This window comes from Lepidochelys olivacea (genome assembly GCF_965140295.1).
Source record: "Lepidochelys olivacea isolate rLepOli2 genome assembly, chromosome: 5".
NCBI classification, from domain to species: Eukaryota; Metazoa; Chordata; order Testudines; family Cheloniidae; genus Lepidochelys; species Lepidochelys olivacea.
In genome coordinates, this window is record NC_140415.1 from 92113912 (window position 1) to 92140830 (window position 26919).

The following is a 26919-nucleotide window of genomic DNA, read 5'->3' on the forward strand; positions in this document are numbered from 1 at the left end:
AGAATGTGATGTTTGATATAGTTATGAATCATTTTGGCTATGAGGTTTTTTTCATTTGTTTCGGATTCTCTTACCTTAAGATTTATTAGACTTTTTATGCCAAAAGAAAAATGTCTCAAAGTTGAATTCATTATGTGTTGAAATGTAAACTATATATTTTGGAATTTATTCTTTTCTTATTTTTCACTCATGTTCTCTGTGTCTACATATTATTATTTTTCCTCAGGACCTGCATTTCTGCAAAACTCCCACTGGGGCAAGGAATCCCGAACCAGAGGTCTGCTCCTGTTCCCATTAACTTCTATAGGAGCAAGAATCACACCCTGGCTCTTAATAATGAAGTTCTTTTTATAAATTACATTTTTTTCCTACAGATTTCACAGAGGGAATCTCCTTTTTAATCCACTTAAATTATTTTACAAAATGCTTTCAATATATATTAAAAAATGAACATCTCTTGAATTTCTCAGACACCATGGAGTTGGAGACATGTCATTCAGTCACTGTAACATAGTGTGACTGTATGGTATTATTCGTCAGGTGCATGTCACTGATTTAGCTACATACTTTCAAGTCAAAGTGCTGTACAGATTTTTGACGGAGCTGAATAGTCAAACAACTGAGGCAAATGGCCCAGTTCAATGGTGTCATTGAAGTTACACTTGTTTAACAGTTTTTCTGCCTGTTTTATTGATCCAACAGTGTCCTTGGCTAAGGCCCCAATTCAGAAAACCTCTTAAGCACATCCATCCATTATTCCGCATTACGTATGTGCTTAACTTTAAGCATGTACTTGGGTGCTTTGCTGAAGAGGGATGGTTTGCTTAATCAGAGCCTAATTGAGCTGCCAAATTTACTAATGAAGTATCTGCCTCAACTCCTGAGGCTGGCACTCTATATGCATTAGCCATTAGGCTGCACATTTCACGTTAGCTCATTCCACACTGCTTTGCTAACCGAAATGCATACTTCAGTTCAGATCTTTTTCTTTTAACAAACATCCAAAAGCACGTTTCACTGGTTGAATTTGCATACAATAGGCTGCTCAAGCTACAAAGTTTACAAATTAAGGACCAGAACGTACAATGCTTTTTTTCATGTCCGTCGTCCCATTCACAGCAGTGGGCATCTTGGTGTGAGTAAGCAGTAATCACGCAAATAAGTAGTGCAAGATCACACACTGTTCTGAGTGGTGAAATGTAATTGGAACATTTTGCTGAAAATGTAACAACTTTCTGCTTTTCTCTTTTACTAAGTGAAAATAATCAATTTTGTGCAGATCAGCACTACTTCATGAATGTCAATCTGGATCATGGTGATCTTTTAGGTTCACTTCTACAAAAAAATGGAAAGGAGATTAATTTCTTTTTGGTTTTGAACTTTCCAGGGGGCAAGGAAAACAAGCTCTTAAAGCTGAAGACTTCAGACTTTGAAAGCATTTATTTCATTTGGATAAAAACTAAAGAAATTAGTGGCCTGCTGAGAACCCAGATGAACAGCAGGTGATAAAGATTCTAATTTCTACCGAATTTATTTTGTGTTACATTTTGTGCGCTGGGCAAAGGAAATATGCAGCCAGATTATTAGCAAAATGTGTAGGACTCAAACTGCGATGGACTAAAATGCAAAAATCTGCTACCCAGCTGAAGAAAAGTGAAGCATAACTACTGGCGTGCGTAACATTTCCTTCACGGAAGTCTGCAGGACAATAAAAAGGTCATGCATCCTGTGTGGTAATGTATCCAACCAAATCAGCTGTATAAAATGTGCAGTTGAATCTGTAAATATCTAGCCTGACCAGTAAAATATATAAATATCTTCTGCATTAAACGCATGATTTGATTGGAAAAAATATAAATGTGTTTCCTTCCTTATTATCCCACCATGATAGTTGAGGCTCACTGGAACATCTTGGCTGTCAGTGTCTGAACATGCTAATGTTGGCAGTGTGGTGTTCTCTGTTAAAGATTCCCACCTTTGGAACCACGTTGAACAGTTGAGTCCAAGTCTGACAGGTTCCGCTCATGCAGTCAGGCTTTTCCATTTAATTAGGCTTTGACTGAACATTGTTTAGATTTCAGGGTAACAGCCGTGTTAGTCTGTATTCGCAAAAAGAAAAGGAGTACTTGTGGCACCTTAGAGACTAACCAATTTATTTGAGCATAAGCTTTCGTGAGCTACAGCTCACTGCATCCAATGAAGTGAGCTGTAGCTCACAAAAGCTTATGCTCAAATAAATTGGTTAGTCTCTAAGGTGCCACAAGTACTCCTTTTCTTATTGTTTAGATTGATTGCTATTTTGTTTTTTTGTTTAGTTGGAGGATTAGGCCAGGATAGGGTGACCAGACAGCTAGTGTGAAACACTGGAACAGGGCTTGGGGGGTAATAGGTGCCTATATAAGACAAAGCCCCAAATATCGGGACTGTCCCTGTCAAATCGGGACATCTGGTCATCCTAAGCCAGGATGACTTTTATGAAGGGCAAAACTGTTTATAAATTTTGAGCTCTGTGTTTCTAATAATTATTATTCTTTGGTGCCTGGACTTGGGGCCTAGCTTGATAAGAAACTGCCTCTCTCTTTGCAACAGCATCACCACTGTGACCAATGGAGACCCTCAAGCTTCCTTATTTAAAATGGAGAAGACTGCTGGCATCTTATTTTCTTCAAGGGGTTCTTGCTTCCCCACTTAGACCAACAGAGTTTGGATTTCTTAACCTGTAAGGGGTGTCAAGAAGCCTGTCTTTTCCTCAGACCTTTAGTGAGCAGGAGGGATGTTGGATATGGTGTAACTAGACGTGGGAGGTTATTAATGATTATTCATCATTACTACTTTGGGCAGTATTGTTGACTGCAGGTGGTTTGATCTGGACAGTCCACTCATTGGGGTTTGGTTTTGGTTTCATATTGGTGTGTGTGTTAAGTTTCGTAAACATGCCTAGAGCCATCAGTATGTGTGGGGATCTCTGCCAGAATGGAAGATGAGAACCATAGCAAATAGGTTTGCTGTTGGTATAGGTGCAGGATCGGGCCTAGATGAGACTAAGCATGATTTAGCCTTTGTTCAGTGCCCTAATCATGGAGGAAAAGCCTCAAGGAGGAACTGCAATTCAGAATCACCATTCCTTCTCTGCTCTCCCATTGCTCCAAGAGGGAGTAATTTGCTACAACCCTTTATTTGCTGTAGCATACTCCCCACTTCTTGTGCTGGTGTTCAGCTCTGCTGGCCAGCATGTTTGCTTATCTCCACCTCTCTGTGTGTCCTCCCTGCTCACCACTCGATCAGAATTGTACCAGTCAGGTAGCCCCAGAGTTGCCAACCTCAAACATTCAGCAGCCAGGCCACCCAGAACCATGAGACTGGCTTTAAAATCCTGAGATTTAAAAAATAATAAATATTTAGATCTTTTCATTTGCCTTTCTCCACAACCAAGAGGGCTAGAAACTTGCTTTTTTTTTTAACTTAAACCCGAAATGATGACTTGACTCCAGGAGTTAAGGCTTTAAGAAGAAACACCAAAAATCACAAGAGTTGGCAACACTCCTTGCTCTCTCTCCCTGATCCCAGACCCATGGCCCAGGAAGTCCTCACACTGCTTTGCAGGTTTCTGGGAAGAATGTGAGGTAGCAATATCATGACAAGCCACAAACTGACTTTTAGCAAACTAACAAAATTTGTAACTGGAGGGCACAGAAAACTAAGCAAAATACTTGACTCAACTTTAATAAGATGGTGTGACTTTTTTTTTTTTAGACATATATCTTAATGAAACTGTCAGTTTTCAAAATGGCATATAGGAGAGTTACTCTCAAAGTTCCTATTTTTAAAAAAAATCACCATCATACGTGCAATTAGCAATACACTGTAGGACTGAAGCTACAGATTGTAAACTAATTTTTGCTAGTTTTGCAGATTTGCAAAATCAGTAGCAATCAGTTTACAGTAATTATTTCATAGGCCCATTTGCACCCTGCTGTGGTACAGAATCTGCCCCACTCATCTCAATATTAACTATCATATAGTATTAGGCACTTCATTTTCTTATAGGCATTTGTTTGACAAAAGGCATGAAAACTCTGCATTGCTTGGAAACAATGTCATTTCTACTGTAACTGAGAGAAATGCTAGTCTGTTTTAATCAACATTTGTTGTGGATTATTGTACTAGCAATCAATCATTTTCTCATTAATTCATAGCAAGGATGTGGACAGCTTCTTTTGCACTAAAACAAACTGTTCTAGTGTATTTTTCCAGTTTTATCTAGTAGAATCTGAATTAAGGCACATACAGATAGGATAAATGTTACATTAATGACATTTGAGCTAAGTATCATAACTTATTATTTTTCACTAGAGTCTACCCTAACCCTGCCTTATTTTTCAACATTCTATTATCAAAAGAAGATGATATTTAATTTGTTAATTTCGGTTCAGATTAAACATTTCATTTTAATCTGATGAAGCACAAGCTCGTGTCATTATTTTATTTACAAATAAAAATGCATCCCCTTATGTCACTCAGATTTTTGCCTAACATATACATCTAAACTTCCACACTCAGGCATGTGCGCTTCTATGTGCATACAGAGCAGTACACACCTACAAGAGGAAAATGATGATTGAGTGATTAAGAAAGACATCAGAAATATCCTGGTACACCAGGAGCTACCCATATGAAGGACACAGATTTCCTCACATTTTCTAAAGCAAACCTGGCTTTGTGTCTTAGCCAGTGGCACAAATATCCAGGGGATAAACCACACAGGAACTAGTTAACACCCCGGCCAAGAATGTCATTTCGCTATAGTAAGAACGTCTTTAAAAAAATAACTGGAGAAAGGAGGATTGTAACTACGAGCCTGTTGTAACTATAAGGCATTTGAATTAGCTAGTACGGGGAAACTCAAGTCAGTGGAATTACTTCAGATTTACACTGTTCTGACTGAGGCCAAGATTTGGTTCTTTACATAAGAAACCAAGAGCAAAGATCTAATTTTTCACAGTTACATGTAAGCAACTACAGTGACATCCATGGAATTTTCCTGGGTGTAACTCATGGCAGAATTAGCCTCTTCCAGTCCCAAAGTTTACTTCAGAGCAGGTTCTTATCCAAGCAGTGGAATAATTCTGCCGTAAATCATAACCCTTGCAATCCCATTGATGTTTTATGCATCTCTGGTCCTGAACTTTTGTCTTTCACATTACTATCAACAAGGCAGTGTTATTTACTGTGAGAAGTTCCACCCTTAATCGTTAAAACATAACAGTAATGGTCTGATATATTCCAAGTACTGAGCAGCTCGCTGAGTGACGATTTAACAGATTCGATAGCTATGCACTACTGCATTTACAGGTTGCACCTTTTCAGTCCTATCTCAACAGCTTTGGTGTGTCAGTTTGGTAACTTTAGCAGCCATGCCTGATTGTTGAATGCTAATCCTGGAAAAGTCCTGGTCTCAATGAAGGGGCTAATGAGATTGAAGCTTACAATGTCTCGCTAGAATTAGTAAAATTCACAAGACACAAAAAGTGACCTTTACAGCATGGCTAGCCATTGTGCCTGTGAGGTTTTAGACACTATAGTTGGTGCCATGGGAGGATAATCTCTGGAAGGTTTGCCATCTTTGTGAGTGTCCTACACTGAAGATTACTTCACTTGAATGTCTGGCCTCATTTCTGATAGTGACATTTGAAAGTCCCATTCCCAAGTGAGAAGTCTACAGGCTGCTCCCAGTTCACTGCAACTTCGTTTAAAACAATCTCATACCAAATATCATTTTGTCATGTCCAGGCTCTGAGTGCTCTCACCTTTTGAAACTAGATACGTCACAGTTAGCCAGGTACCTACAAACAAAAACGGCTGACACTTGACTTTAGTTTAAGTAGAAGCAGGTAAACTAGCTTGGTGTGCCTTAAGTTACTCAGTGCATCACAGAATGCAAAAAGAAGTGGAAACCTTCAGGCCTTCTGCAGTGGCTGATCAGCCGAATAAAGGCAGGTCCACCTGGGATAGACGAGTGGGGAGCAGTTTTCCCAGGCCCCCTGTTTGAGAGGGCCCCTAAACTGAGTGGCGTAACAACCTAGTGCACAGGGTCATGACAGAACAGCAGCAGGGCTTAAATTCAGCTGGAGCTGTCTGAAGCGAAGCTCCATTAAATATTTTTAAACTCTTGGGGCTGACTCCCTGAGTCGTAATGCCTCTGGCGGGGGGCTCCAGGAAATACTCTGAGAATTTAAGTCCTGAGCAGCAGCCAAGTCAAACCAGTTCATAATGCCTGGAGCAGAGAGCTGGGTCCAGCCCTAATGGACAGGAGATGCTGCTGCAGGATTAGTGCCTCTCCAACCATCGCTCCCACACAACCTGCACGCCCAGTGGTAATTTCTTTGGAAGAATGGAGGCCCTGTGTCAGATATTGTCACAGGCCCTCCAAAATCTGTGTGTGACCCTGAATAGAAGGCAGAGGAACCTGAGGCCACCAGTAGGTGAGTGTTCATGCCATAGCAGGATGGGGGTGTGAGATGGGCAGGAGCCAGAGTAGAGTCCTGTGGGCTTGCTGGACAGCCAGAGGAAACTGGATGTTTAACCACCAGTGGCTGGCATGGGAAATATCACATAGGCATGGATGAGAGCAGGCGGGTCATTTTCAGTTGTCTATCAGTACATTCAGTGAATGTCTACGTAAGCATTCAGAATGAAATCGAGGTCAGGATTTCACCTCCACACTTTTGGGTGCTTATTGAAACTAAACCTCACCAGTTCTGATTTTTCATCTTGAGTGACTGTATCAAAAGAGGAAGGAAGCACTATCATGTTTAGTCTCCTCATTGCCAACTTTTAGATGCTGGTACTTCTCAGGAATAATTTTTTTCAGTGGCAGAAGTGCTGATTTTTTGGTGATGGAATTTCAAATGGGATTTATGATGATTGCTATTTTTATAAACACACACACACTTCTCAGAGTTGGTGTTGAAGCCTGGTGCTCTGTCTACACAGGATTAGGTATTTGACAATAGGTTAAAACATCACTTAAATGGAGAACGAAAAAACCAACTCCACTTGCTACTCACTGCAAACATGCTCCTTCAAATTCCATATAAATATAGCATTACTGTTGGAATGTGATTCCACTTAACCCCCAAAAAATGCAGCATAAAAAATATTAATCACATAGGGTCCTGCATGACAATCATTTTCCATCATGACAGTCATTGATGGGGTGTCTAATACTTAGACGACAGCTGTATTTAGGCTGGATAGGAAGTAAACATAAATGTTAATTATTTTTACTTGAGATGAGAAACCAGATGACATTTTGAGCTGGTATTACCGTAAACAGGAAAACTGTATGAGAGCTTACAGCTTATAAAAGTATCAAAATACAAATCAGGAGGAGGTTTGCAGATCGGAGAAGGACAAGTGCAACACTGTAATAAAAAGTGAGTGAATGAGACAGAGAGTGTGTGTGAAATTATTCACGGGAAGACCATTTTTGTCTCAGACAATTCAAATATCCTCTTTATTGGACATGCTCAATGTGATAGAAGAGACCAGATTTGTCTTGATTATATTGTGCTACAGTAGTTTATCTGGTTCTCTTTGTTTAAAATAATAAAGCCCCAAATCTCTCAAACACTGAGATCATCAACACAGCGTAGCAGAACGTGGAATGACCTGATGTACAGATCTCCACCTTCCTCATCATTCAAATAATATCATGCATAGTAATGTGAAGACATAAACCCTCATTCTCTGCACATTTACACACATGTTTAATTTTATACACCGTGAATAATTTAATCAGAGTCAGTGGTATTACTCACAATGTGCAAAATCAAGTACACATTTAAGGGCACATCTACACAGTGGAGTTATGCATACTGGGATGTGGGATGTTTCAAATAGGCACTCTACTAAAGCATGCTGGGGAACTTTTAGTGTGCCAGCAGGGTCTACACAGAGCAATTAATGCACCACACGTCAGTGCACTTTAGAAATCACCCCTGCATAGTGCACATGGCTGCTCTAGTTAAGATCTGAGTAGAAAAGACCTGAGTCTTTTCAGGATCAGGACCTGAGAGTGTTGACTTACAACTTTTACTGTAGTTAGTGTTGTTCAATTGTGATGCAATGCTCCTACAGCTGAGCTCCAACCTCCTATTCAACTCAAGTGACCTCTTTGTTCTGGAACAGAGCACGTACATTTTTTAAACATTTTTGTTAAAGCCAGAGAATTTGCATGGAGAGAGGGAAAGGCGATAATAAGTGCCTATATAAGAAAAAGCCCCAAATATTGGGACTGTCCCTATAAAATTGGGGCATCTGGTCACCCTACCTGGTCTCCGCCTTTCCACATGTTAAAAAACACACAGCGATTGGAGGAGGGTTACTGTTACACTCTGTAAACTGTGCAAGCTTTAAGGCAAAAGCCTCAGCTTGTGCATCCACACTAAAATTTTTGCTGAATATTTAAATCAATCATGTACATCAATACCCAACGTAGCATTCCTCAATCACACACATGGGGCCCGATCCAAAGCCCAATGAAGTCAATGGGAGTCTTTCCACGGAATTCCTTGGGAAATGGATCAGGCAGCCTATGAATTTAAGGGAAAGCTTATACAAAACCTATTGGGGATGTGAAGTGTACAATGTATTAAGGCTCATAACTTGATCAAATGAGAATAATTTTTATTGGAACACTTAAAGGCATTTGTCATCAATATGAGCCATTTCTACCACAACTTTCAACCTCTGGCTATTTAAGACTGTTCCAAAAACAAAAACAAACAAACAAACAAACAAAGATTGCATTTTTTTATAATGAAGAAAGTAATTTTTTCTCATTCTTCTCATGCTACAAAACCATTTTTTGATGAAGCATTAAAAACCCACTAGGGACCAAGCCACAACAATTTTAGTCCAAAAGGTAAAAGTTTGAGATAGTTACAAATGACTGAAAATTGTGAGTTAGAATGGAAACCGTTAAGAAACTCTGATTATAACAATTACTGCCTCAACTGCTATAATATGTTCATGTCAGTAGTTATCCAAAATATTTGTGGATGACCACAATATATTTCTTATTTGCTGTACTATTATATTTAATGTTTCAATAACAACCTCCCCCAACTTTAAAAATGTTCATGTGCAAAACTAATATTTGTTTTGGAGATCAGTAACAGAAGCCTGGCGTGCTTTTTTAACCGCTCACTTCGTATGCCTCCAACTTGATTGACTGAGAACATATATGTGACAATTAGACTTACTGTTCGTCTGAGGTGAAAACAAAACCTAGTGCTTCATCTTAAATATTAAACACCTTTTTAAAATATAAACTCTGAACTATACAAATAAAGCAGAAGAATAAAATTTGTCACCCTCTGTAATCTCAACACTATTTTAGTATTACTTTTAAATATATGTATATATTTCAAAGTGAATTTACAGTCATAGCCACAACAGAAGTAATTTGATATCAGAATGTATATAACAATACAATGCAAATATTGACTTCTGGTTCTGGCCCAAAGCAAGATTAGTCTTTTCTTGAGAATACACGGGCTCAAATTCATATTAGGTGCAAGGGCCAAATCCAAAGGCCATTGAAATTAATGGAAAGTCTCTCAGTGACTTCAGTGAACTTTGGATAAGGCTTTCTGTGTAGCTGTCTTAACTGACTCCTCACAAGGGCTGAATTTGGCCTTTTGGCTTTGACAGATGTAAAGCAGTTCATCCCATGTACCTATGTCCTTAATGATTTGCATACATTTAACCCCCCGCCCACTACCCCTGCAAGTTACATCATTTCCCCGTTAGCTCTGGTAAAGAAACCCAGCTCATGGCTGAGAAAAATAAATGACCAAACTACATATAAACATCTGTACTTACATGTGTCTGGCTTGAGCTGACTGTTGGTGATTCCGAAGTACTGGGGGTTCTCAATGACAGGAATCTTTGTCATTCCAATGATGACAGCATCTGGGCCGCCCTCAGAAGAGGATGGAGTGTTACTCCCATTCGAAATGTGATGGAGGGGACTTGCCGAATCATCATCATTGCTGATAACTGAAGAAGGACCTAGAGTTAGAAACAAAGATTCCCCTGTAACATGACACGTTTTTCCCCTCCCTCAGTCACCTGCTTTGGCTGACCAGTCTGCCCTCACGCACGACTAGCTAGTAGCCTTCTTTTTGCTAGTTGGTGTTTTTGCCTCTGGGGTTTTGTATGTTTGTTGAGGGAGGTGGAGAACATATTTCATATGGGACTTAAAACAAAGGCTTCATTTGGTGACTCCTTTATATGCACAAGGATCATCGTTCCACAGAGGTAACCTCTAAAGCACTCAGATACTATGACTATGAGTGTGTTATAAGTACCTATATTGGTAGATAACATAGACTTGATAGGACTACATCCAGTATAGTGGGAGAAATATCAAAAGTCAGTGAACTCTTCTGTTGTTTCCAGCAATAAGCTATAACCTGTATTCATTGCTTGTTTGCATTAGCCCCTACTCAGAACATACACAAGTAGGGCCTTTGAAAACAAAGCTGTGGGATGTTTTCCTTTGTCATGGCCTTATTGTGAGACAGGATATGTGTGTGAGATGCATTCTCCCTGAGGAGGGAGGTTGTCTGAATTCTGAAGGACTAAGAGGGTTAAGCCAACATTCAGAGCCCAGTGGACATGTAGGATCAAGGCAGGTGCTGGGCAAACACGCAAGGAGGGCAGGTGGAAGGAATCCACCGAACTTCTACCATATGCATCACTGTGCAAGAACTGTTCCAACCCAATGGAACATTTCATTCACCTTGGCAGCCTGTCAGAACCCAGTATTTGAGCGGCCACTTCTGTTTTGTTCTCTTTGCACTTTATTATTATTATTACAATTAAGCCACAGAAACAGGTGAGATAAAACATGGTCAGATTGATTAATTAATTAATGGTTATGCAAACTGTGCACTTCTCAAGTGGGTTTAAGGGGCTTTGATCTAATATCACAGCCTATGCAAGGTCAGAATAAGTAACCAAAGTAACCCAGGAGCTCTCATCGTTTACAGCTTAATTGCTCTCTTCCCTTTAATTCTGTGCAGGCAACACGAGCTCAGAAAGAAGATGCAAGTCACTGCTAAACCTTGGCAGCACTTTCCCTACTCTTCCCACTGAAGAAACCATTTTCATAATTTTCATTTTCATTGCATAAAACAAACCATTTTCACCTTTATCATTCCATGAGATGGCTCATAAATAGGGGATGGATTTGGAGATCCCATTAGGAATTCCGCCTTTAAATAATGTGACATGGCTATTTCGAGGGTTCAGCTGCAGGAACATCCCTGTTTCTCTCCCCTCCCCTCCCCCAATTAAAACGCTGAGCCTGGTTTAGTAGTCCATAAAGGAAACCTTTTTATTGTTTGAAAAAGTAGTTTTTCCCTAGCCTGAAACATCAGCGGTAATTTTTCAAATGCCTTTCACTTTGCTGGGAAGTCACGGTTGACAGCTTTAAGTAATGCATCTAGATCTCTGCAATTTATCTAGTGAAGTATTAATACTGATGCTGTTTTTCTCATTCCTGATTCCACAGATCCTTAGAAGATGAATGCTACTAGCAAAGCTACAAGGATTATGCCTGTTTTTTGGTGAAGATTTTTACATAATGAAGTCCAGAACACAGCAAACAGTTGGGAGAAAACATTTCTTGAGACGGTATATTAGCTACACATATAATGTCACAACATTATTTGATGTGTGTTTGGGTTTGTGTGTGCATCTGTGCTACTATAGAACAGCATGGAAAATGTAGAGAAGAACAAGAAAAGCCTTGCTAAAGTTTTCTAGAAAAAAACGCTCCTTAGTCTCATGTCTCTGAACTTTCTGTGTCTCAAGTTGATGTTACAACTAAGCTGGCAGACAAATAAAAATTTTGCTGGTCAAAAATGCAGTCCTTTTTAGATTAATGTATCTTTAGTGTGAAGGGCCACATCTATTTTATTACAACAGCTTGTAAGCTTTCTTAGACATATAACTTAATAGAGGCACTTCTAAGTCCTCTGCAGCCTCTGATTAGCATGAGAAACAAATCCCTTTGTCATTTGTTCATTCCCCACACGTATACAGGATTGGAAGGAAGGGGTGTACATTACACATCTATAGGAATGTAAGCAGAATAGTTAAAAGGAAAGCAATCTGCTAATCACATCAATTTTGCACTGATCAGGACTCTGGCATCCAGTTTTATATGGTAAACCAGTTTGAATTATTTTTTAAATGCAAGGCATTGTGGTTAAAATGTGGCTGCTTTCTTTGTAAATGAGGTTACTAAACTAAGCCAACTAATTAAACTGGTCTTCTGTGTTATGCCAATTAGATTTCAAATAATTTCTGATTTATTTGAGCAACATCTGAAATATGAGGGTAAATGCTAGACCACAGTGATTTGTTATGGTCCACTTAATTTGTTATTAGTCCACTCAATCAAGGAAACCTTTTTAAACATTCAGTACAGGGAACTGACTGTAAGTTACATCTCCTAATAAGCGCACTATATTTACTAAATAGAAAAAAAGAGAAAACAATGGCCTTTGCTTAATTTTAAAATGCCCATTTCAGTTTTCTACATCTGTTATATAATTAAAACATCCACCATCCAAGAGATGGCAAGTTTTTTTTTACATATCAGGAGACAAATAAACTTACACCAATTCAAACATCCACTTCACCAGGGCCCACTGATAAATGTGAATAAACTGGTACACAAACAGTTTTGTCGCTTGCTTATTTGACAGACTACCCGTTTTACATGAAGTTACATTCCATTTCCGTAATGCACTGACTTAATTACATTACAGTCAAGGGGGAGCACTGCAGCTGACACTTCACTGTACCAGGTTTCGCTGTTGCATTTCCAGAATGCAATTTGAATGTGGCCACTCCAAGCTGGCAAGAAACTGGAATTGCTCTTTCATGAATCATTTATCCAGAGCACAAATCAAAGGGTAATTTCTTAAACAGTGTCTAAGTACTGTCTCATCCTGATTAAACGGTGTCACCTAAAATTACTTGTCGAAGGCAGAATGAGCAGGGCAACCATTTGCTGACACCTATTATTGATTTTGCTTTCTCAAATCCAACATTGGCTTCGTACAGAAAGAAAATTTTAAACAAAATGTCTCCAATGGAAATGAAATTCATTGGCTGTCAATAGCCACCACTTCAAGGGACAGTTGCAGCTTTTAAGAAAATTCCAAAGAAACAGGGGTTTTCTCCATCCCGAAATGTTCTGCGTAACATCCTCACTGGGTTTTTTTAAGAATATATTTCTTGTCTTAAGAAGATGGAAGCCGGAGCCAGATAAGAAACAGCTGTCTGCCTTGGAGACAAATGATGAGAAAATATATCTTACAGGAGTGAGCTTCTCTCTCTTTATTCATTGTGTACTGTCTGTGCACAAGAGAAAAAATGTAGCATGGATGCGACCATGTTACCCATTTGCTCTGTGCACATCATTTCCAAGATGTAAGCATGTGGGAAGATTTAGGGAAAATAATTCTTTTCTAAGCTGACATTCTGTAGGGGGGCAGGAGGGAAGAAAATGATCCAGATTGTGACTGCTCCTCATGAGACGCATGAGGGTGGGAGGGTACAAGGAGCTTCTCTGCTCCCTGCTGTGTACCCCACAGAAGGACCAGAGACAATCACATTATCAAAAATGGGGAGGGGAGGAAGCAGGGCCCTGGGTCACACCCACACATTCTGCATTGGCAACATGGGTAGAAGGTTGCACCATTCGGTGCAATCCTCTGGTACCCCATGGAGCTTCCTAATGCACAATCGCTCTCCAACTTCTCCTTGGGATAGTGCATTTCTGTGCTGTCCTTTACAGTGGCTAGTGCCTTACAGGAACAATTAGGTCCAGACTGATAATTTTATCCTGATATTTTTTCTACAGGGTTGTAACTGCATTTTCCTTAGATTTGGAAAAAAATGATTATATTATATTTTAAGTATTTTCGATATTTCTGACCAAGATACACACTTTCACGATCACACTATAAGAATAAAGAGATTTTTTTTCTGCTGCTCCATTGTTGTGAAGCAAAAGAGCGGTAGTGGATTTTTTTATAGGAATTCCACTGGACTGTAGTCACACCATAATTTCTGGCTCTTTTCTTGCTCCATTTCTGACTTCCTGTGGTACTTAGCCTCTGGGCTTTGGAGATATGTCTGGCTATTGACTGCCATTGAACTAATGCATATTACCTTGCCACATGTTAGAAGATGAAAAGAAGTCCAAATTAAATAATGGCCTAAGATTGACTCAGCTGAGCATGCTCAGACAAGAACACTGATGGTAGCACACAGGAGGGGAGAAGCTCACAGAGGCTGAATTAGAAAAACACTGCAACAGATAAATCTCAAAGGCAAGAACATATGGTTTTGGTTTACACCTGGCATGGCCTTGCTGAAAGACATTTTCAGGCTTTGGATCAGATGGTCACAAACAATCCCTTATGTTCATCTACTTCTATCCATTGATTGTGGTTAGAAGACAAATGACATATGTTATGTGCACTTAAGGTAAGTCTACACAGCAATTGAACACCCGTCGTTGGCCCAGGTCAGCTGACTTGGGCTTGGGGGTCGCAGGCTGCAGCACTGTAAAATTGCTCTGTAGACATTCAGGCTTGGGCAGGAGCCCAAGCTGTGGAACTCCGCAAATGGGGAGGGTCTCAGAGCCCAGGCTCCAGCCTGACCCCGAATGTCTGTAGCCAGAGCCCCATGAGCCCAAGTCAGCTGACCCAGGCCAGCTGCGGTCATGTCACAGTGTAGATGTACCCTTGTTGTCTGCTGTGTTTCACAAGTTAGCAAGGATAGTGTGTTCAAAGCCCAGTGCTTCACTGTGTCCCACATGAAAGAGTATAACAGAACCCAGTGTTGACCATTTGGAGTTGCATCCCTTTGACTGGTTCCTTACTTTAAAAGATCATTTTGTCTTGACCTCTTTAATATTCACTCTTTGTAGTTCAGTTTGTCTCCTGGCTTCATGCTGGACTGATATAGAATGGCCTACAGAAACAAGTCTGCAATAAGAACTTTTATGTTTTTTATATATATAAACACCAAAAGTAATCTCAACGGGCCACATTCTCTGCTGGTGTAAATGATTGCCATTTCATTGTTGCCTGTTGACACCAATAGAGAATTTGTCTCAATGGGCTTCCTTTATGACCACTACAAGGCAACCAATATTTTTGGCTCTGCAGCTAGAACTGCCTGAATTTTCCATGGATTTCTTTCCTCCTGTGTTCAGGTACTGGATCTCTTTGTCACATACACTGGTGTTCATGTCAGCAGGTGAGATCAAGTGTGAGGAAAAATGTTCTGTGGTGGGTCTGAGCTCCCTTTCTTTTTGGGGAAACTATAAACATAAGGTAGGGGTGCTCAATGTGCAGGGCATGATCTGCAGAGGGGTTGCAAACTAGTCCTTTTCCTTGCAGATAGCTTTGAAAATATTGTCGCATCAGGGGCATCTAAAGGAATGAGGCCAGAACACATTATCAAAAAGAATCCAACACACTTGAATGCAGCCAGAGCTCTCCACCGATAGTGCCCGCCTCCCCTAGAGCTGGAGACCAGTGGCTCAAAAAAACCCCAAACAACCCAAGCAAACAAACAAAACTAACCCCACCACTACCACCACCACACCACCCTGCCCCATGCAGGGGTTTTACCCTGAGAAAGGAGAAGAGCTAGAGACTCTATGATGTCTGCTAGGGACTTTGCTTTTGCGACTAATTTGGCATGGAAGATGCTGAGATCCTACAGTGATGGGCAACTGTATGAAACTCTAAGGTAAAAGAGAAATAAAAAGAGAATGCTTTGTTTCAATGGCCATTCCCCAGCTTCTCTCAAATCACCCCACCTGCACCCCAGCTGTTGGGGAGGGGAAGCCTGTTACAATATAAAGCAATTGTCACTAATGTTGACATTTTGTCTTTGTGATATTTAAAAAAAAAAATCACAGGTTATTAACAGTCCTCCCTGGAATGCTGAGGGCTATTTTGGAGACCCATGACACTTCCAGCCAGGGGAAGCTTAAACAAAATATCCTAAATCAGAATGTAGGCTGCAAGATAACATTGGCTTAACACATTTGAATATCAGATCACTTGTTCATTAGGCTGTCATGACTCTCTCTTCTCCTGTTATCTCTCCTATCTCTCTACTTGATCTTTCAGCATTTGTTTGGAGGATCCTCTTCCTCCCTTCATGGCTTAGCCCTCCCCTACCTGTTATCTTGTTTACCGTACACAGCTCTCAACACCTGCTCTGTCAAGGATGCCAGCCTTTATAGCCTATTTTGTCATATTTTCCAATAGGCACCTTTGTACTTTCTCCCATGCAACCCCCTTACCCCCAATACCTGGAAAGAGCTCTTGTAATAATCTGAAAAAACATACATTAGCCTCCTTTAAATCTCTCCTTAAAACTCCCCTGTGCTGTGATGTCTGATAATTATTAGAGCCAGTAAAGTATGACTTCATGGTTGAAGTCATGTTGTTGCAACAGGGATGAATTTCGCCCATACAAGTATTATAAAGCATTCTCATGTGAAGAGAACAATTAATACAAATGAGAGAGAGGCGGTCATGCTTGCAAGTGATCCTTCTGACTCTTATGCTGATGCATCAACTCCATGGTTCCTTCATAAGATCTGGGGTGACTTCTCACCAGATCTTCCACTGGTATTGGCTCATGTTACTTCAAGCCCTTGTTTCCATAGGAAACGTAAGCAATGGCTTGCAGTCAAATCAACCTGTGTAGAGACGTATTAATGGTACTGCATTACCAGACAAGAGCAGGACATGAATGCACGTCACCACTGTAACATTTAGCTTTCTCTTGCACTGATTTTGTTCCTCTATTGATTCTTCCCTTTTTTGTGTATTTTTAAGTATTTAAATACACGGCTGTCAAAAAGCACTTACTCAAGTTTCTTTTCCCCATGAGACCCATATTTGCTGTAGATTCTATGAAGTGCTTTTTTCTTCCTGATTAACAGGCAAGATTCATGCTTCACAGAGAACAAAGCCTCAATATTTCCTGTTATTAAACTAGCACGCAAGCTCGCCAAAGCATATACCCCATGGCCGGCAGATTTACTAAACCAGTGTGCAAGCTTCTCACCAGAACATACACCCCATTTTCAGCTGACTTTTTGAATCCCTATCTCACCTTCTACTCCCTCTGTTCCATTATCCTGTAGTCACTGTTCAGCAAGGTTATCCACCCAGGTACTACACTCCCTATTCTGAATGTTCCCTCCACATATTTAAGTTCAACAAGTGCAGGCAAACTCTGAAGCAACAATGATCTCAAATAATGTTTAAGTAATTCTATTACAGTAAATAAGAGAAGAGAGCACAACAGAATACAAAGTAATAGAATTACATCAACATTATTTTATATGATTGCTGTCTTATATGCTGCACTTTGAATACAGGGAATTGAATTAAAAGGCATAAATAGACCAGAAAGAAAACTAGTGTTTAAGATACAAGACAAGTTGAACAGGTCACCCCAAATCAAACCTGTTTAGCACCACCTCAGAGGAGTGCAGCTACTTTCAGTGAATTCAGACACCATTAGAAATCTGTTCAATGTGTGATTTCAGTGGAGCTTTTTCTGTATAGATGCTTAACCTTCTACTGTACTCATGGTACTGCTCAAAGTGCTACTCCATACCATATGGCTACCCCAGCATTTATGAGGCAGTGGCAGGCCTCCTTCCTTGCCCCCCCCAGCCTAGGCTTCTAGAATTCAGAATGTGTTTCCTATCCCCCTAAATGCCTGATCCACAGAGTATGTGAGTCTGTTACCACTCCCAGCTGGAGAGCCTATTTCTTTAGCTCAAACTATAGAGATTCATGCTTTCAATTCTAGAGATCCCCAATTCAATCTAATGTTGACAAAGCCACCATATTTCCACACAGGAAATAAACATCATGGGACTGCTTTTGTTCTCTGAGTACCAGAGGGAGGTTGCCAGAGCTTTTGCTGTCAGCAGCAGCACCACCAGAGAAGAGCACATCTGAATGGTGTCATTGGCATGTCTGTTGCCACACCCCCAAATTTCACTGGCAAGCAAGCATTTGGAGGCAATATATGTTATCCCTTTTCAAAAGGTGAAGAAAGTGGCAATCAGGAGACAGTATGCATGATTCAATCCTACACAGGCACAATGCCTCCATCCATCACTTCTGAAACAGCGGATGTCCTCTACACTGGCCCCCAACATGCATAGCTCTGAGCCATAATTAGGTTCTAGACACTGGGGTTTGTGGCTCACAAGAGTTAGAGTTGGCAGGTTTATGTATTAACATAACAATTAATTTAATGTTAATTAACAAGTTTGCAGATGACATATTAATTATTGACCTGCTTTGCGCTCAGTAGCATTAAGCTTGCCCTGCATCACAGTTCTTCCGATAGGATGCACAGAGAAAAGCTTTCTAGAGCTGTGCAAAATGTTGACACTCTCATAAAAGTTTGATGAATATGCACCTGAGGTTTTTGCACAGCTGGGGAGCTGGTGAACCTCCCTTTCACACTTCCATCAGCCTATCTATTCTCCCCCTATCCACCCTCCTTGGAACCTGTCTGCTCTAAAGACATCTATCATATAGGAAGAAATGGGCTGCTCCCAGGATTGTTGAGAAGGCTGGGGTGGGATGTTTGAGATCAAGAACCCTGGAATACTGTGTGTAATTCTGGTCTCCCATGTTTAAGAAAACTGAATTCACACTGGAACAGGTGCAGAGAAGGGCTACTAGGATGATCCAAGGAATAGAAATCCTACCTTATAAGAGAAGACTCAAGGAGCGTGGCTTGTTTAGCCTAACCAAAAGAAGGCTGAGGAGAGCTATGATTGCTCTCTATAAATATATCAGAGGGATAAATACCAAGGACGGAAGGAGTTATTTAAATTAAGTGCCAATGTGGACACAAGAACAAATAGATCTAAACTGGCCATCAGCAAGGTTAGGCTCAAAATTAGATGAAAGTTTCTAACCATCAGAGGAGAAAGGTTCTGGAACAGCCTTCCAAGGGGAGCCGTGGGGGCAAAAAACCTAACTGGCTTCAAGACTGATCTTGATAAGCTTTTGGAGGGAATGGTATAATGAGGCTGCCTATAATGTCACGTAACCGATCTTCAACTGCTAGCAGCAAAAATTCCCAATGGCCGGAGATGGGACACTAGATGGGTAGGGCTCAACGGGTAGTGATCAACAACTCAATGCCTAGGGGTCAGTCCTGGGGCCAATTTTGTTCAACATCTTTAACAATGATCTGGATGATGGGATTAATTGCACACTCAACAAGTTTGCAGATGACACTAAACTGCAGGGATAAGTAGATATGCTGGAGGGTAGGGATAGGGTCCAGAGTGACAGACAAATTGGAGGATTGAGCCAAAATAAATCTGATGAGGTTCAACAAGGACAAGTGCAGAGTCCTGCACTTAGGAAAGAAGAATCCCATGTACTGCTACAGGCTGGGGACCGACTGGCTAAGCAGCAGTTCTTCAGAAAAGGACCTGGGGATTACAGTGGACAAGAAGCTGGATATGAGTCAGCAGTGTGCACTCGTTGCCAAGAAGGCCAATGGCATATTGGGCTGTATTAGTAGGAGCATTGCCAGCAGATCAAGGGAAGTGATTATTCCCCTCTATTCGGCATTGGTGAGGCCACACCTGGAGTATTGCATCCAGTTTTGGTTCCCCCACTACAGAACAGAGGTGGACAAATTGGAGACAGTCCAGTGGAGGGCAACGAAAATGATTAGGAGGCTGGGGCACATGACTTACAAGGAGAGGCTGAGGGAACTGGGGTTATTCAGTCTGCAGAAGAGTAGAGTGAGAGTGGATTTTATGCCAGCCTTCAACTACCTGAAGGGGGTTTCCAAAGAGGATGGAGCTAGGCTGTTCTCAGTGGTGGCAGATGACAGAAGAAGAAACACTGGTCTCAAGTTGCAGTGGGGGAGGCCTAGGTTGGATATTAGGAAACACTATTTCACTAGGAGGGTGGTGAAACACTGGAATCAGTTACCTAGGGAGGTGGTGGAATCTCCACCCTTATTGGTTTTTAAGGCCTGGCTTGACAAAGCCTTGACTAGGATGATTTAGTTGGTGTTGGTTCTGCTTTGAGCAGCGGTTTGGACTAGATGACCTCCTGAGGTCTCTTCCAACCCTAATATTCTATGAGGGCTCTGAGTAACTACAGAAAATTCTTTCCCAGGTGTCTGGCTGCTAGGTCTTGCTCACATGCTCAGAGTCTAATTGACCACCATATTTGGGGTCAGGAATATATTTTCCCCCAGGTCAGAATGGCAGAAACCTTGGGGGTTTTTCTCCTTCCTCTGCAGCATAGGGCACAGGTCACTTGCAGGTTTAAACTAGTGTAACTGGTGGATTCTCTGTAACTTAAAGTGTTTAAACCATGATTGAGGACTTCAGTTACTCAGCCAGAGTTTAGGGTTCAATTTCAGAAGTGGATAGGTGAGGGTTTGTGGCCTGCAAATGTGCAACAGGTCAGACTAGATGATCACAATGGTCCCTTCTGACCTTAAAATCGATGAGTCTATGAACCAACCTGCAGGACTCAGTTCATGAACCCTACCAGAATCACATAACTCTATTTTCAGCTTTCATTTAGCTGATCCAGTTCTCATTTCATTTTACCTTTTGGCTCAGATAAGAATCAATGTATTTATTACAGTGACATAAGAGGACTAAATTGTGTTTCTCTGTTTTGCTTTGATACAGAAAAAATGCATTACAGTGACAAATTTTAATCTTTCTTATATATAATAATTTAAGTAACAGGTACTATTGAGGGTAATTAAATAAAAGCTATGTTAGTCAGCTTCACAGTATTCAATTTTCAACATTGTTAAGTGTCAAAAGTTCAGTCATGCTGATTTCAATGCAATTTCTCTAAAACACACGTTCTTCATGTCAGAAGTCTTTTTTGTTTCAAATGCTTTGACTCCTCTAAAGAATGAGGAACAAGCAATTTTAGCCATTTCCATTGACATTGACATACACAGACTGGAGCTATTCAAATCTTTTACCAGTTCTTTTGTTGCTGCTCTGAATCCAAAAGAGTCACAGCTGCATATTTGTGTTTCTTTCAGTTTTATTCCCATGTGCTGATGACAAAGGATCCCAGTTCTCTCTCTCTCTCACTCTCACTCACACACACACACACACACACACACACACACACACCCCTCTCTCTCGGGCATCCCTGAAGTGGAAATACCTGCAAAGGGAGGTGATTAGAACTGGGGCAAACTCTGCCAGGATCTGCACACAGAGTTCACCCCAAATCACTCTAAAAGGCAAGGGGCACTTTGTTCCCTCTCCCAGGCTGAATAAATTGGGTTTTGCCTTTAGTACCTCAGTGCCTTTAGTACTTTAGTGAATCACCTGGGTCCTACCATCCACATATATGCCCCCTGTCTCTGCACTGGGTCAGGAGCATGCTGGCTAACAAGCAGCATGGCTAGCCCTGGTTTCCTACTTGAAGGGAGGTTTTCCCTGGTGCAGAAGCACTGAGGGAAAGGTAATAAAGCCTGGATCTGTATTACCTCTTTCTTGTCATTTGTCATTTCTGGTTTGTGGCTAGTGGACCACACTTATACTAGCAGCAGCTCAGATGGTGCGACCTGTACTGGAATATGAAGAATTTGTGGCCCATCATTATTGGCAGACAAATGAAACACAGATCTGATCCTAAAGTGTAACAGGGAGATGGTGTAATAATCAATACATATATATGAGTCAGAAAGATGTAAGTATCTGGGGGAGCAGACAATGCTAAAGAAAGAAAGAAAATGATTTATCATTTTTAATACAGATCATCCAGACTATTATAGCCACCTGCAGATTTCAGTACCCAGGGAACTTGGGTAATATAACAATCGTTTTAAAATACGACACTGCAAAAATATCTGCTATGAGAATAAAAGATCAGATGGAATGTGCTTACTGGAGCCAAACAAAAAGTAATTATTCAGCTAAAATCAAATGTTTATTATTCTTCATTTCATTTTAGTAATATTAATGCAATGATTTCTTACCAATGTACTCTTCCCAACTAATCTGAATGTGAACCTTCCCTTTTCCTCTTCTGCATGTGTGTGTGTGAGAGAGAGAATTTAGGGCTGCCTGGTGAATGAGCTCCTCTATATCCACATGACAGATACAACACAGAGAGCAGCAGCAGCCGCCCAATTTTTGCAAACTGCCTTGCCACCATGTCTTAATAGTCGCCTGATAGAACTGCAGCATTTTATTTGACGTGATTAGCTGGCACGATCACAGATCATCTTCCAAATTCTGTTTAACAAACTATCGGTAACTAAATTTTGAAGAAATGCTTATTGTTAGTTGTGGTGTACTTGTTTTTAGAAATTGAACATATCATTAATAAAGTGATTTCTTTCTGCCTCAATTTATCCTTGACTGAATCATTTCTTAGATTCAAATTTACCATCCACAGGGCATTCCCACATAAGCAAAATGACCCAAACATTATTTCATGCCAAACTATAAAAGAAGCCAGTGGGGGCCAAGTGTGCCAACCATGGTGATCCCTAAATGGATGTGGACATTTGTCCACTGGGATTTGAATTAGGCCTACAACTGAGCATATATAGCAATAAGACATGATGGGAGTAAACTGTAGGATACTTGTGTATTCCTCGTATGCACTGTAGGTTTAACTACCTGAGAAGTGCCCTAGTAGTCTATTAATGCACAGCTTATAATGGATTATTGCTAGTAGACTACAGCTCATTCATTTTACAATACATTATTTTAAAACCAGCTCTGAGAAGGTATGTGCAACATATTTATAACAACATCCTTCCATTATGAAAAGTAGTTCCTAGTTAAGTATAAGAAAAATTAGTAGGAAAACATTGTAAAATGTCTTTTATTTAGTCTTTTGACTACATTTATTGTTAATTTTTTCTACCTTTGCTCTCTTTTTCTAGGTTTACTAGACTATTTGCATCCTTTCCCCCTACTCCCCTCTCCCAGAAGCCTTGCTGCCTTTTCACAGTCGTTTGTCACTCAGCAGCGAACTTCAGTTCCGTTTGTTTGATAACATATAAATCTGAAAGCTCCCAATTTAGGTTTTATAATAGAAAGAGCCTAGAAGCACCACAAACTGCTGTCTGGCACTTTGTGATGTGCAGGCAATTTAAAACTGTCATTTTTTTTCTCCTTCTGCCTTTCACTTTCCCTCTCCCCACCACACAGTGTCTAGCTCACTATTCTTCAAATTGATGCATCCCTCTCTCTGTTCCTCATTTAAAACAGTGGGTGTAGGGATTTATTTTCTCTGTGTGTACATGATGAGGTCCCCACCAAGCACCATTGGGAGTTGGTGCACAGTTGTGACAACATGAAAAAGATTCACCCAGTTACTCAGAATGTAGCTTTGTAGCTCAGTGTCCCAGCCACAGTTTAATTATTCATAATGCACCATTTCTTAATCAAATGACCTAAAATGTTGTCTCTTTTCCTGCTTGTGAAATGTCTACAAGATTGTGACTTTTTCAAATGTAGTCTTTATAGAAAATTATTCCCAATTTTCCCCCCATTATATTGATAGCTTCTGAACAGTTTGTGCTAGTGGAAATTTGTAAGTTACATAAGTCACATGTCATTTTTTTCTATTTTGTGACACTCAACATTTGCTTTCAGCAAACATTCAAGACTGGGAGCTTAACATTCATTTTTCTATAAGCATTCACACTCGTGAAGCTCAGCTATTCAAATGCTCATAGAAAGCAAAAAGGAAATGGCTCCAAACCACAGTCAAATGAAATTTCATGTTCAAATTCAAACTAATATTTGCAAAAATTTGTTACTACTATTTATTCAGCTCTGAAAGCATCAACTTATTTTGCACAGGTGAACTAAACAATTAGTTACCAGAGCTGGAATGACTTCTAGCTAGAAGGAATGTGGACTGAATTCTAACCAGAAGCCTCTAAGTGAAAAAATCATCTATCTCCTGAGCCAACCAGTCCCCTGAGCATTCCCTGCTCTTGAAACTGGCTTGTGAAAACAGATCTAACTCTTACACTGGCGGGCAATGACATAGCTAATTATTAGCCAAATCAATAATGATAGACAAATCTAAAAGTGTTCAAAGATTCAGCTTATTGAAACCAGCCTGAATTTTGAAGACTTTTCCAAAGCCTATCAGAATCTCTTTGGTTTGGAAATCTCACAAGACTCGGATTGCTTGTGACAGTTTAAATAATTGCTGGTTTCAGCTCATGTTGAAATGCTGCAGCATCAGTCTTCAGTGTACTGCATGGGAACAAGTAGAGCAGAGTTTGGCTAAGTAGGTGCAAATAATCCTGCACAATATTTGATGCTTGAACTGTCTAACTGCAAATATCACAGAGCTTACTTGGATATGAAAACCACAGAAAAAAGAATTCCTGATGGTCCTTATATCAAACTATATATTAATGGACCCAAAGCCAGCTCATTCAGGATAATAAGCAGAGCTGAGCAAGCAATTTATTCAGTGCATTTCACTTCTTTTCCTACCTGTGAATTTTCTGTGACTCTCGCAGAATTATTCTTTATTTGAAATTAGCTACTGAATAAACTTTGGCAAATAATTTTTGGTCTTCTGAATGGTACATGAGATAGAAGCTCCTGGGTGATCAGCACATTTGAAAATCAGGCCACTTATTTAGGTGCCAAAATATGGGTTTAAGATCCTAACATTAGGCACCCAGTTTTGAGAGTCCCAGACTAAATCTTTAAGGCCCTAATCAGGAAATCATGTAAGCACGTGCTTGATTTTAGGCATGTAGGTCAGTTCCCTTTCTGAAAAGGGATAAGAACATAAGAATGGCCATACTGGGTAAAACCAATGGTCTTCCAACAGTGGCTGGTGTCAGGTGCTTCAGAGGGAGTGAATAAAACAGGGCAATTTATCAAGGGATCCATCCCCTGTTGTCCAGTCCCAGATGCTGACAGTCAGAGGTTTATGGACACCCAGAGCATGGGGCTGTATCCCTGACCATCTTAGCTAATAGCCATGAATTTACCTAATTCTTTTTTTAATCCAGCTCTATTTTTTGCCTTCACAACATCCTCTGGCAATAAGTTAGACAGATAGGCTGAGAATTGTATGAAGAAGTGCTTCCTTATGTTTATTCTAAACCCGCTGCCTATTAATTTCACTGGGTGAGCCTTGATTTGTGTGTTATGTGAAGAGATAAATAACGCTTCCTTATTCACTTTCTCCACATTCTTCCCCAACATATCGTGTTCATCTATGGGTCTGATAATTATGTTCTTTAGTATAGTCTCAACCTATTAGACTGGTACTGAAGTTAGGTTTACCAGCCTATAATTGCCAGGGTTGACTCTTGAGCCTTTTAAAAAAAATCAGTGTTACATTAGCTATCCTCCAGTCACCTGTTACAGAGGCTTATTTAAGTGATAGGATACATACCACGGTTAGTAGTTCTGCAATTTCATATTTGCGTTCCTTCAGAGCTCTTGGGTTAATACAGTCTGTTCCTGGTGACTTCTTATTGTTTAATTTATCAATTTGTTCCAAAACCTTCTATACTGACACCTCAATCTACGATAGTTCCTCAGATTTGTCATCTTAGAAGACTGGCTCAGCTGTGGGACTCTCCCTCACACCCTTTGCACTGAAAACCAATACAAAGAATTCATTTAGCTTCTCCTCAATGACCTTGTCTTCCTTGAGTGTTCCCTTAGCATCTTGATCATCCAGTGGCCCCACTGATTGTTTGGCAGTCTTCCTGCTTCTGATGTACTTTAAAAAATGTTTGCTGTTGGTTTTATGCCATTTGCTAGTTGCTCTTCAAAATCTTTTTTGGACTGTCTAATTATACTTGACTTGCCGGAGTTTATACTTCTTCCTATTTTCCTCACTAGGATTTGATTTCTAACTTTTGAAGGATGTATTTTGTCTCTAACAGCCTCTTTTACACGGTTGTTTATCATGGTGGCAATTTTTTTTGGTCCTCTTTCTGGTTTTTTTTGTTTGTTTATGCTTAGGGTATACATATAGTTTGAGCTTCAATTATTGTGTTTTTTTCAAAGTTTCTATGCAACTTGCAGGCATTTCACGCTTGTGACTGTTCGTTTTAATTTCTGATTAATTAGCCTCCTCATTTTTGTGTAGTTCCCCTTTTTGAATTTATATGCTACTGAGGTGGGTTTCTTATTTTCTCCCCTACAAGGATGATAAATTTAATTATGTTATGGTCACTATTATTGAATGATTTGGCTTTTTTCACCTCTTGGACCAGATCCTGGGTGTCACTTCAGACTAACTCAAGAAGTGCCTCTCCCCTTGTGGGTTCCAGGACTAGCTGCTCCAAGAAACGGTCATTAATGTTGTCTAGAAATCATAGAATCATAGAACTGGAAGGGACCTCGAGAGGTCATCTAGTCCAGTCCCCTGCACTCAAGGCAGGACTAAGTATTATCTAGACCATCCCTGAGAGGTGTTTGTCCAACTTGCTCTTATGTTATCTCGGCATCCCGTCCTGAGGTGACATGTTACCAGTCAATAGGGAGATAGTGGAAATCCCCCATTATTACTACATTTTCTGTTTTTTAGCCTCTCTAATCTCCCTGAGCATTTTACATTTTACAAACATTTTACGATCAGATGGTTGGTAGTATATTCCTACTGCTATACTCTTAGCTCTGGTCTACACTATAGAGTTAGGGTGATGTAAGGCAGCTTACATTGACCTAATTCTGTAACCATCTACACTAATATGTAGCTCCCACCCACTATGTCGACTTAACTCCACCTCTGCGAGAGGCGTAGC

General features: G+C 40.3%; 1 protein-coding gene across 2 annotated transcripts in view; it reads right to left on the minus strand.

Annotated features, from left to right (window-relative positions):
* NTRK2 (neurotrophic receptor tyrosine kinase 2) overlaps nucleotides 1-26919 on the minus strand; it is a 275952-nt gene that overhangs the window by 98047 nt on the left and 150986 nt on the right. The window contains exon 13 of one of the 2 annotated variants that reach the window (XM_084628250.1): nucleotides 9889-10065. In XM_084628250.1, the coding sequence (XP_084484376.1) occupies nucleotides 9889-10065 (177 nt within the window). Of the gene's footprint in view, nucleotides 1-9888; nucleotides 10078-26919 lie in introns of both variants that reach the window. The other variant, XM_084628249.1, reaches the window with a different exon arrangement.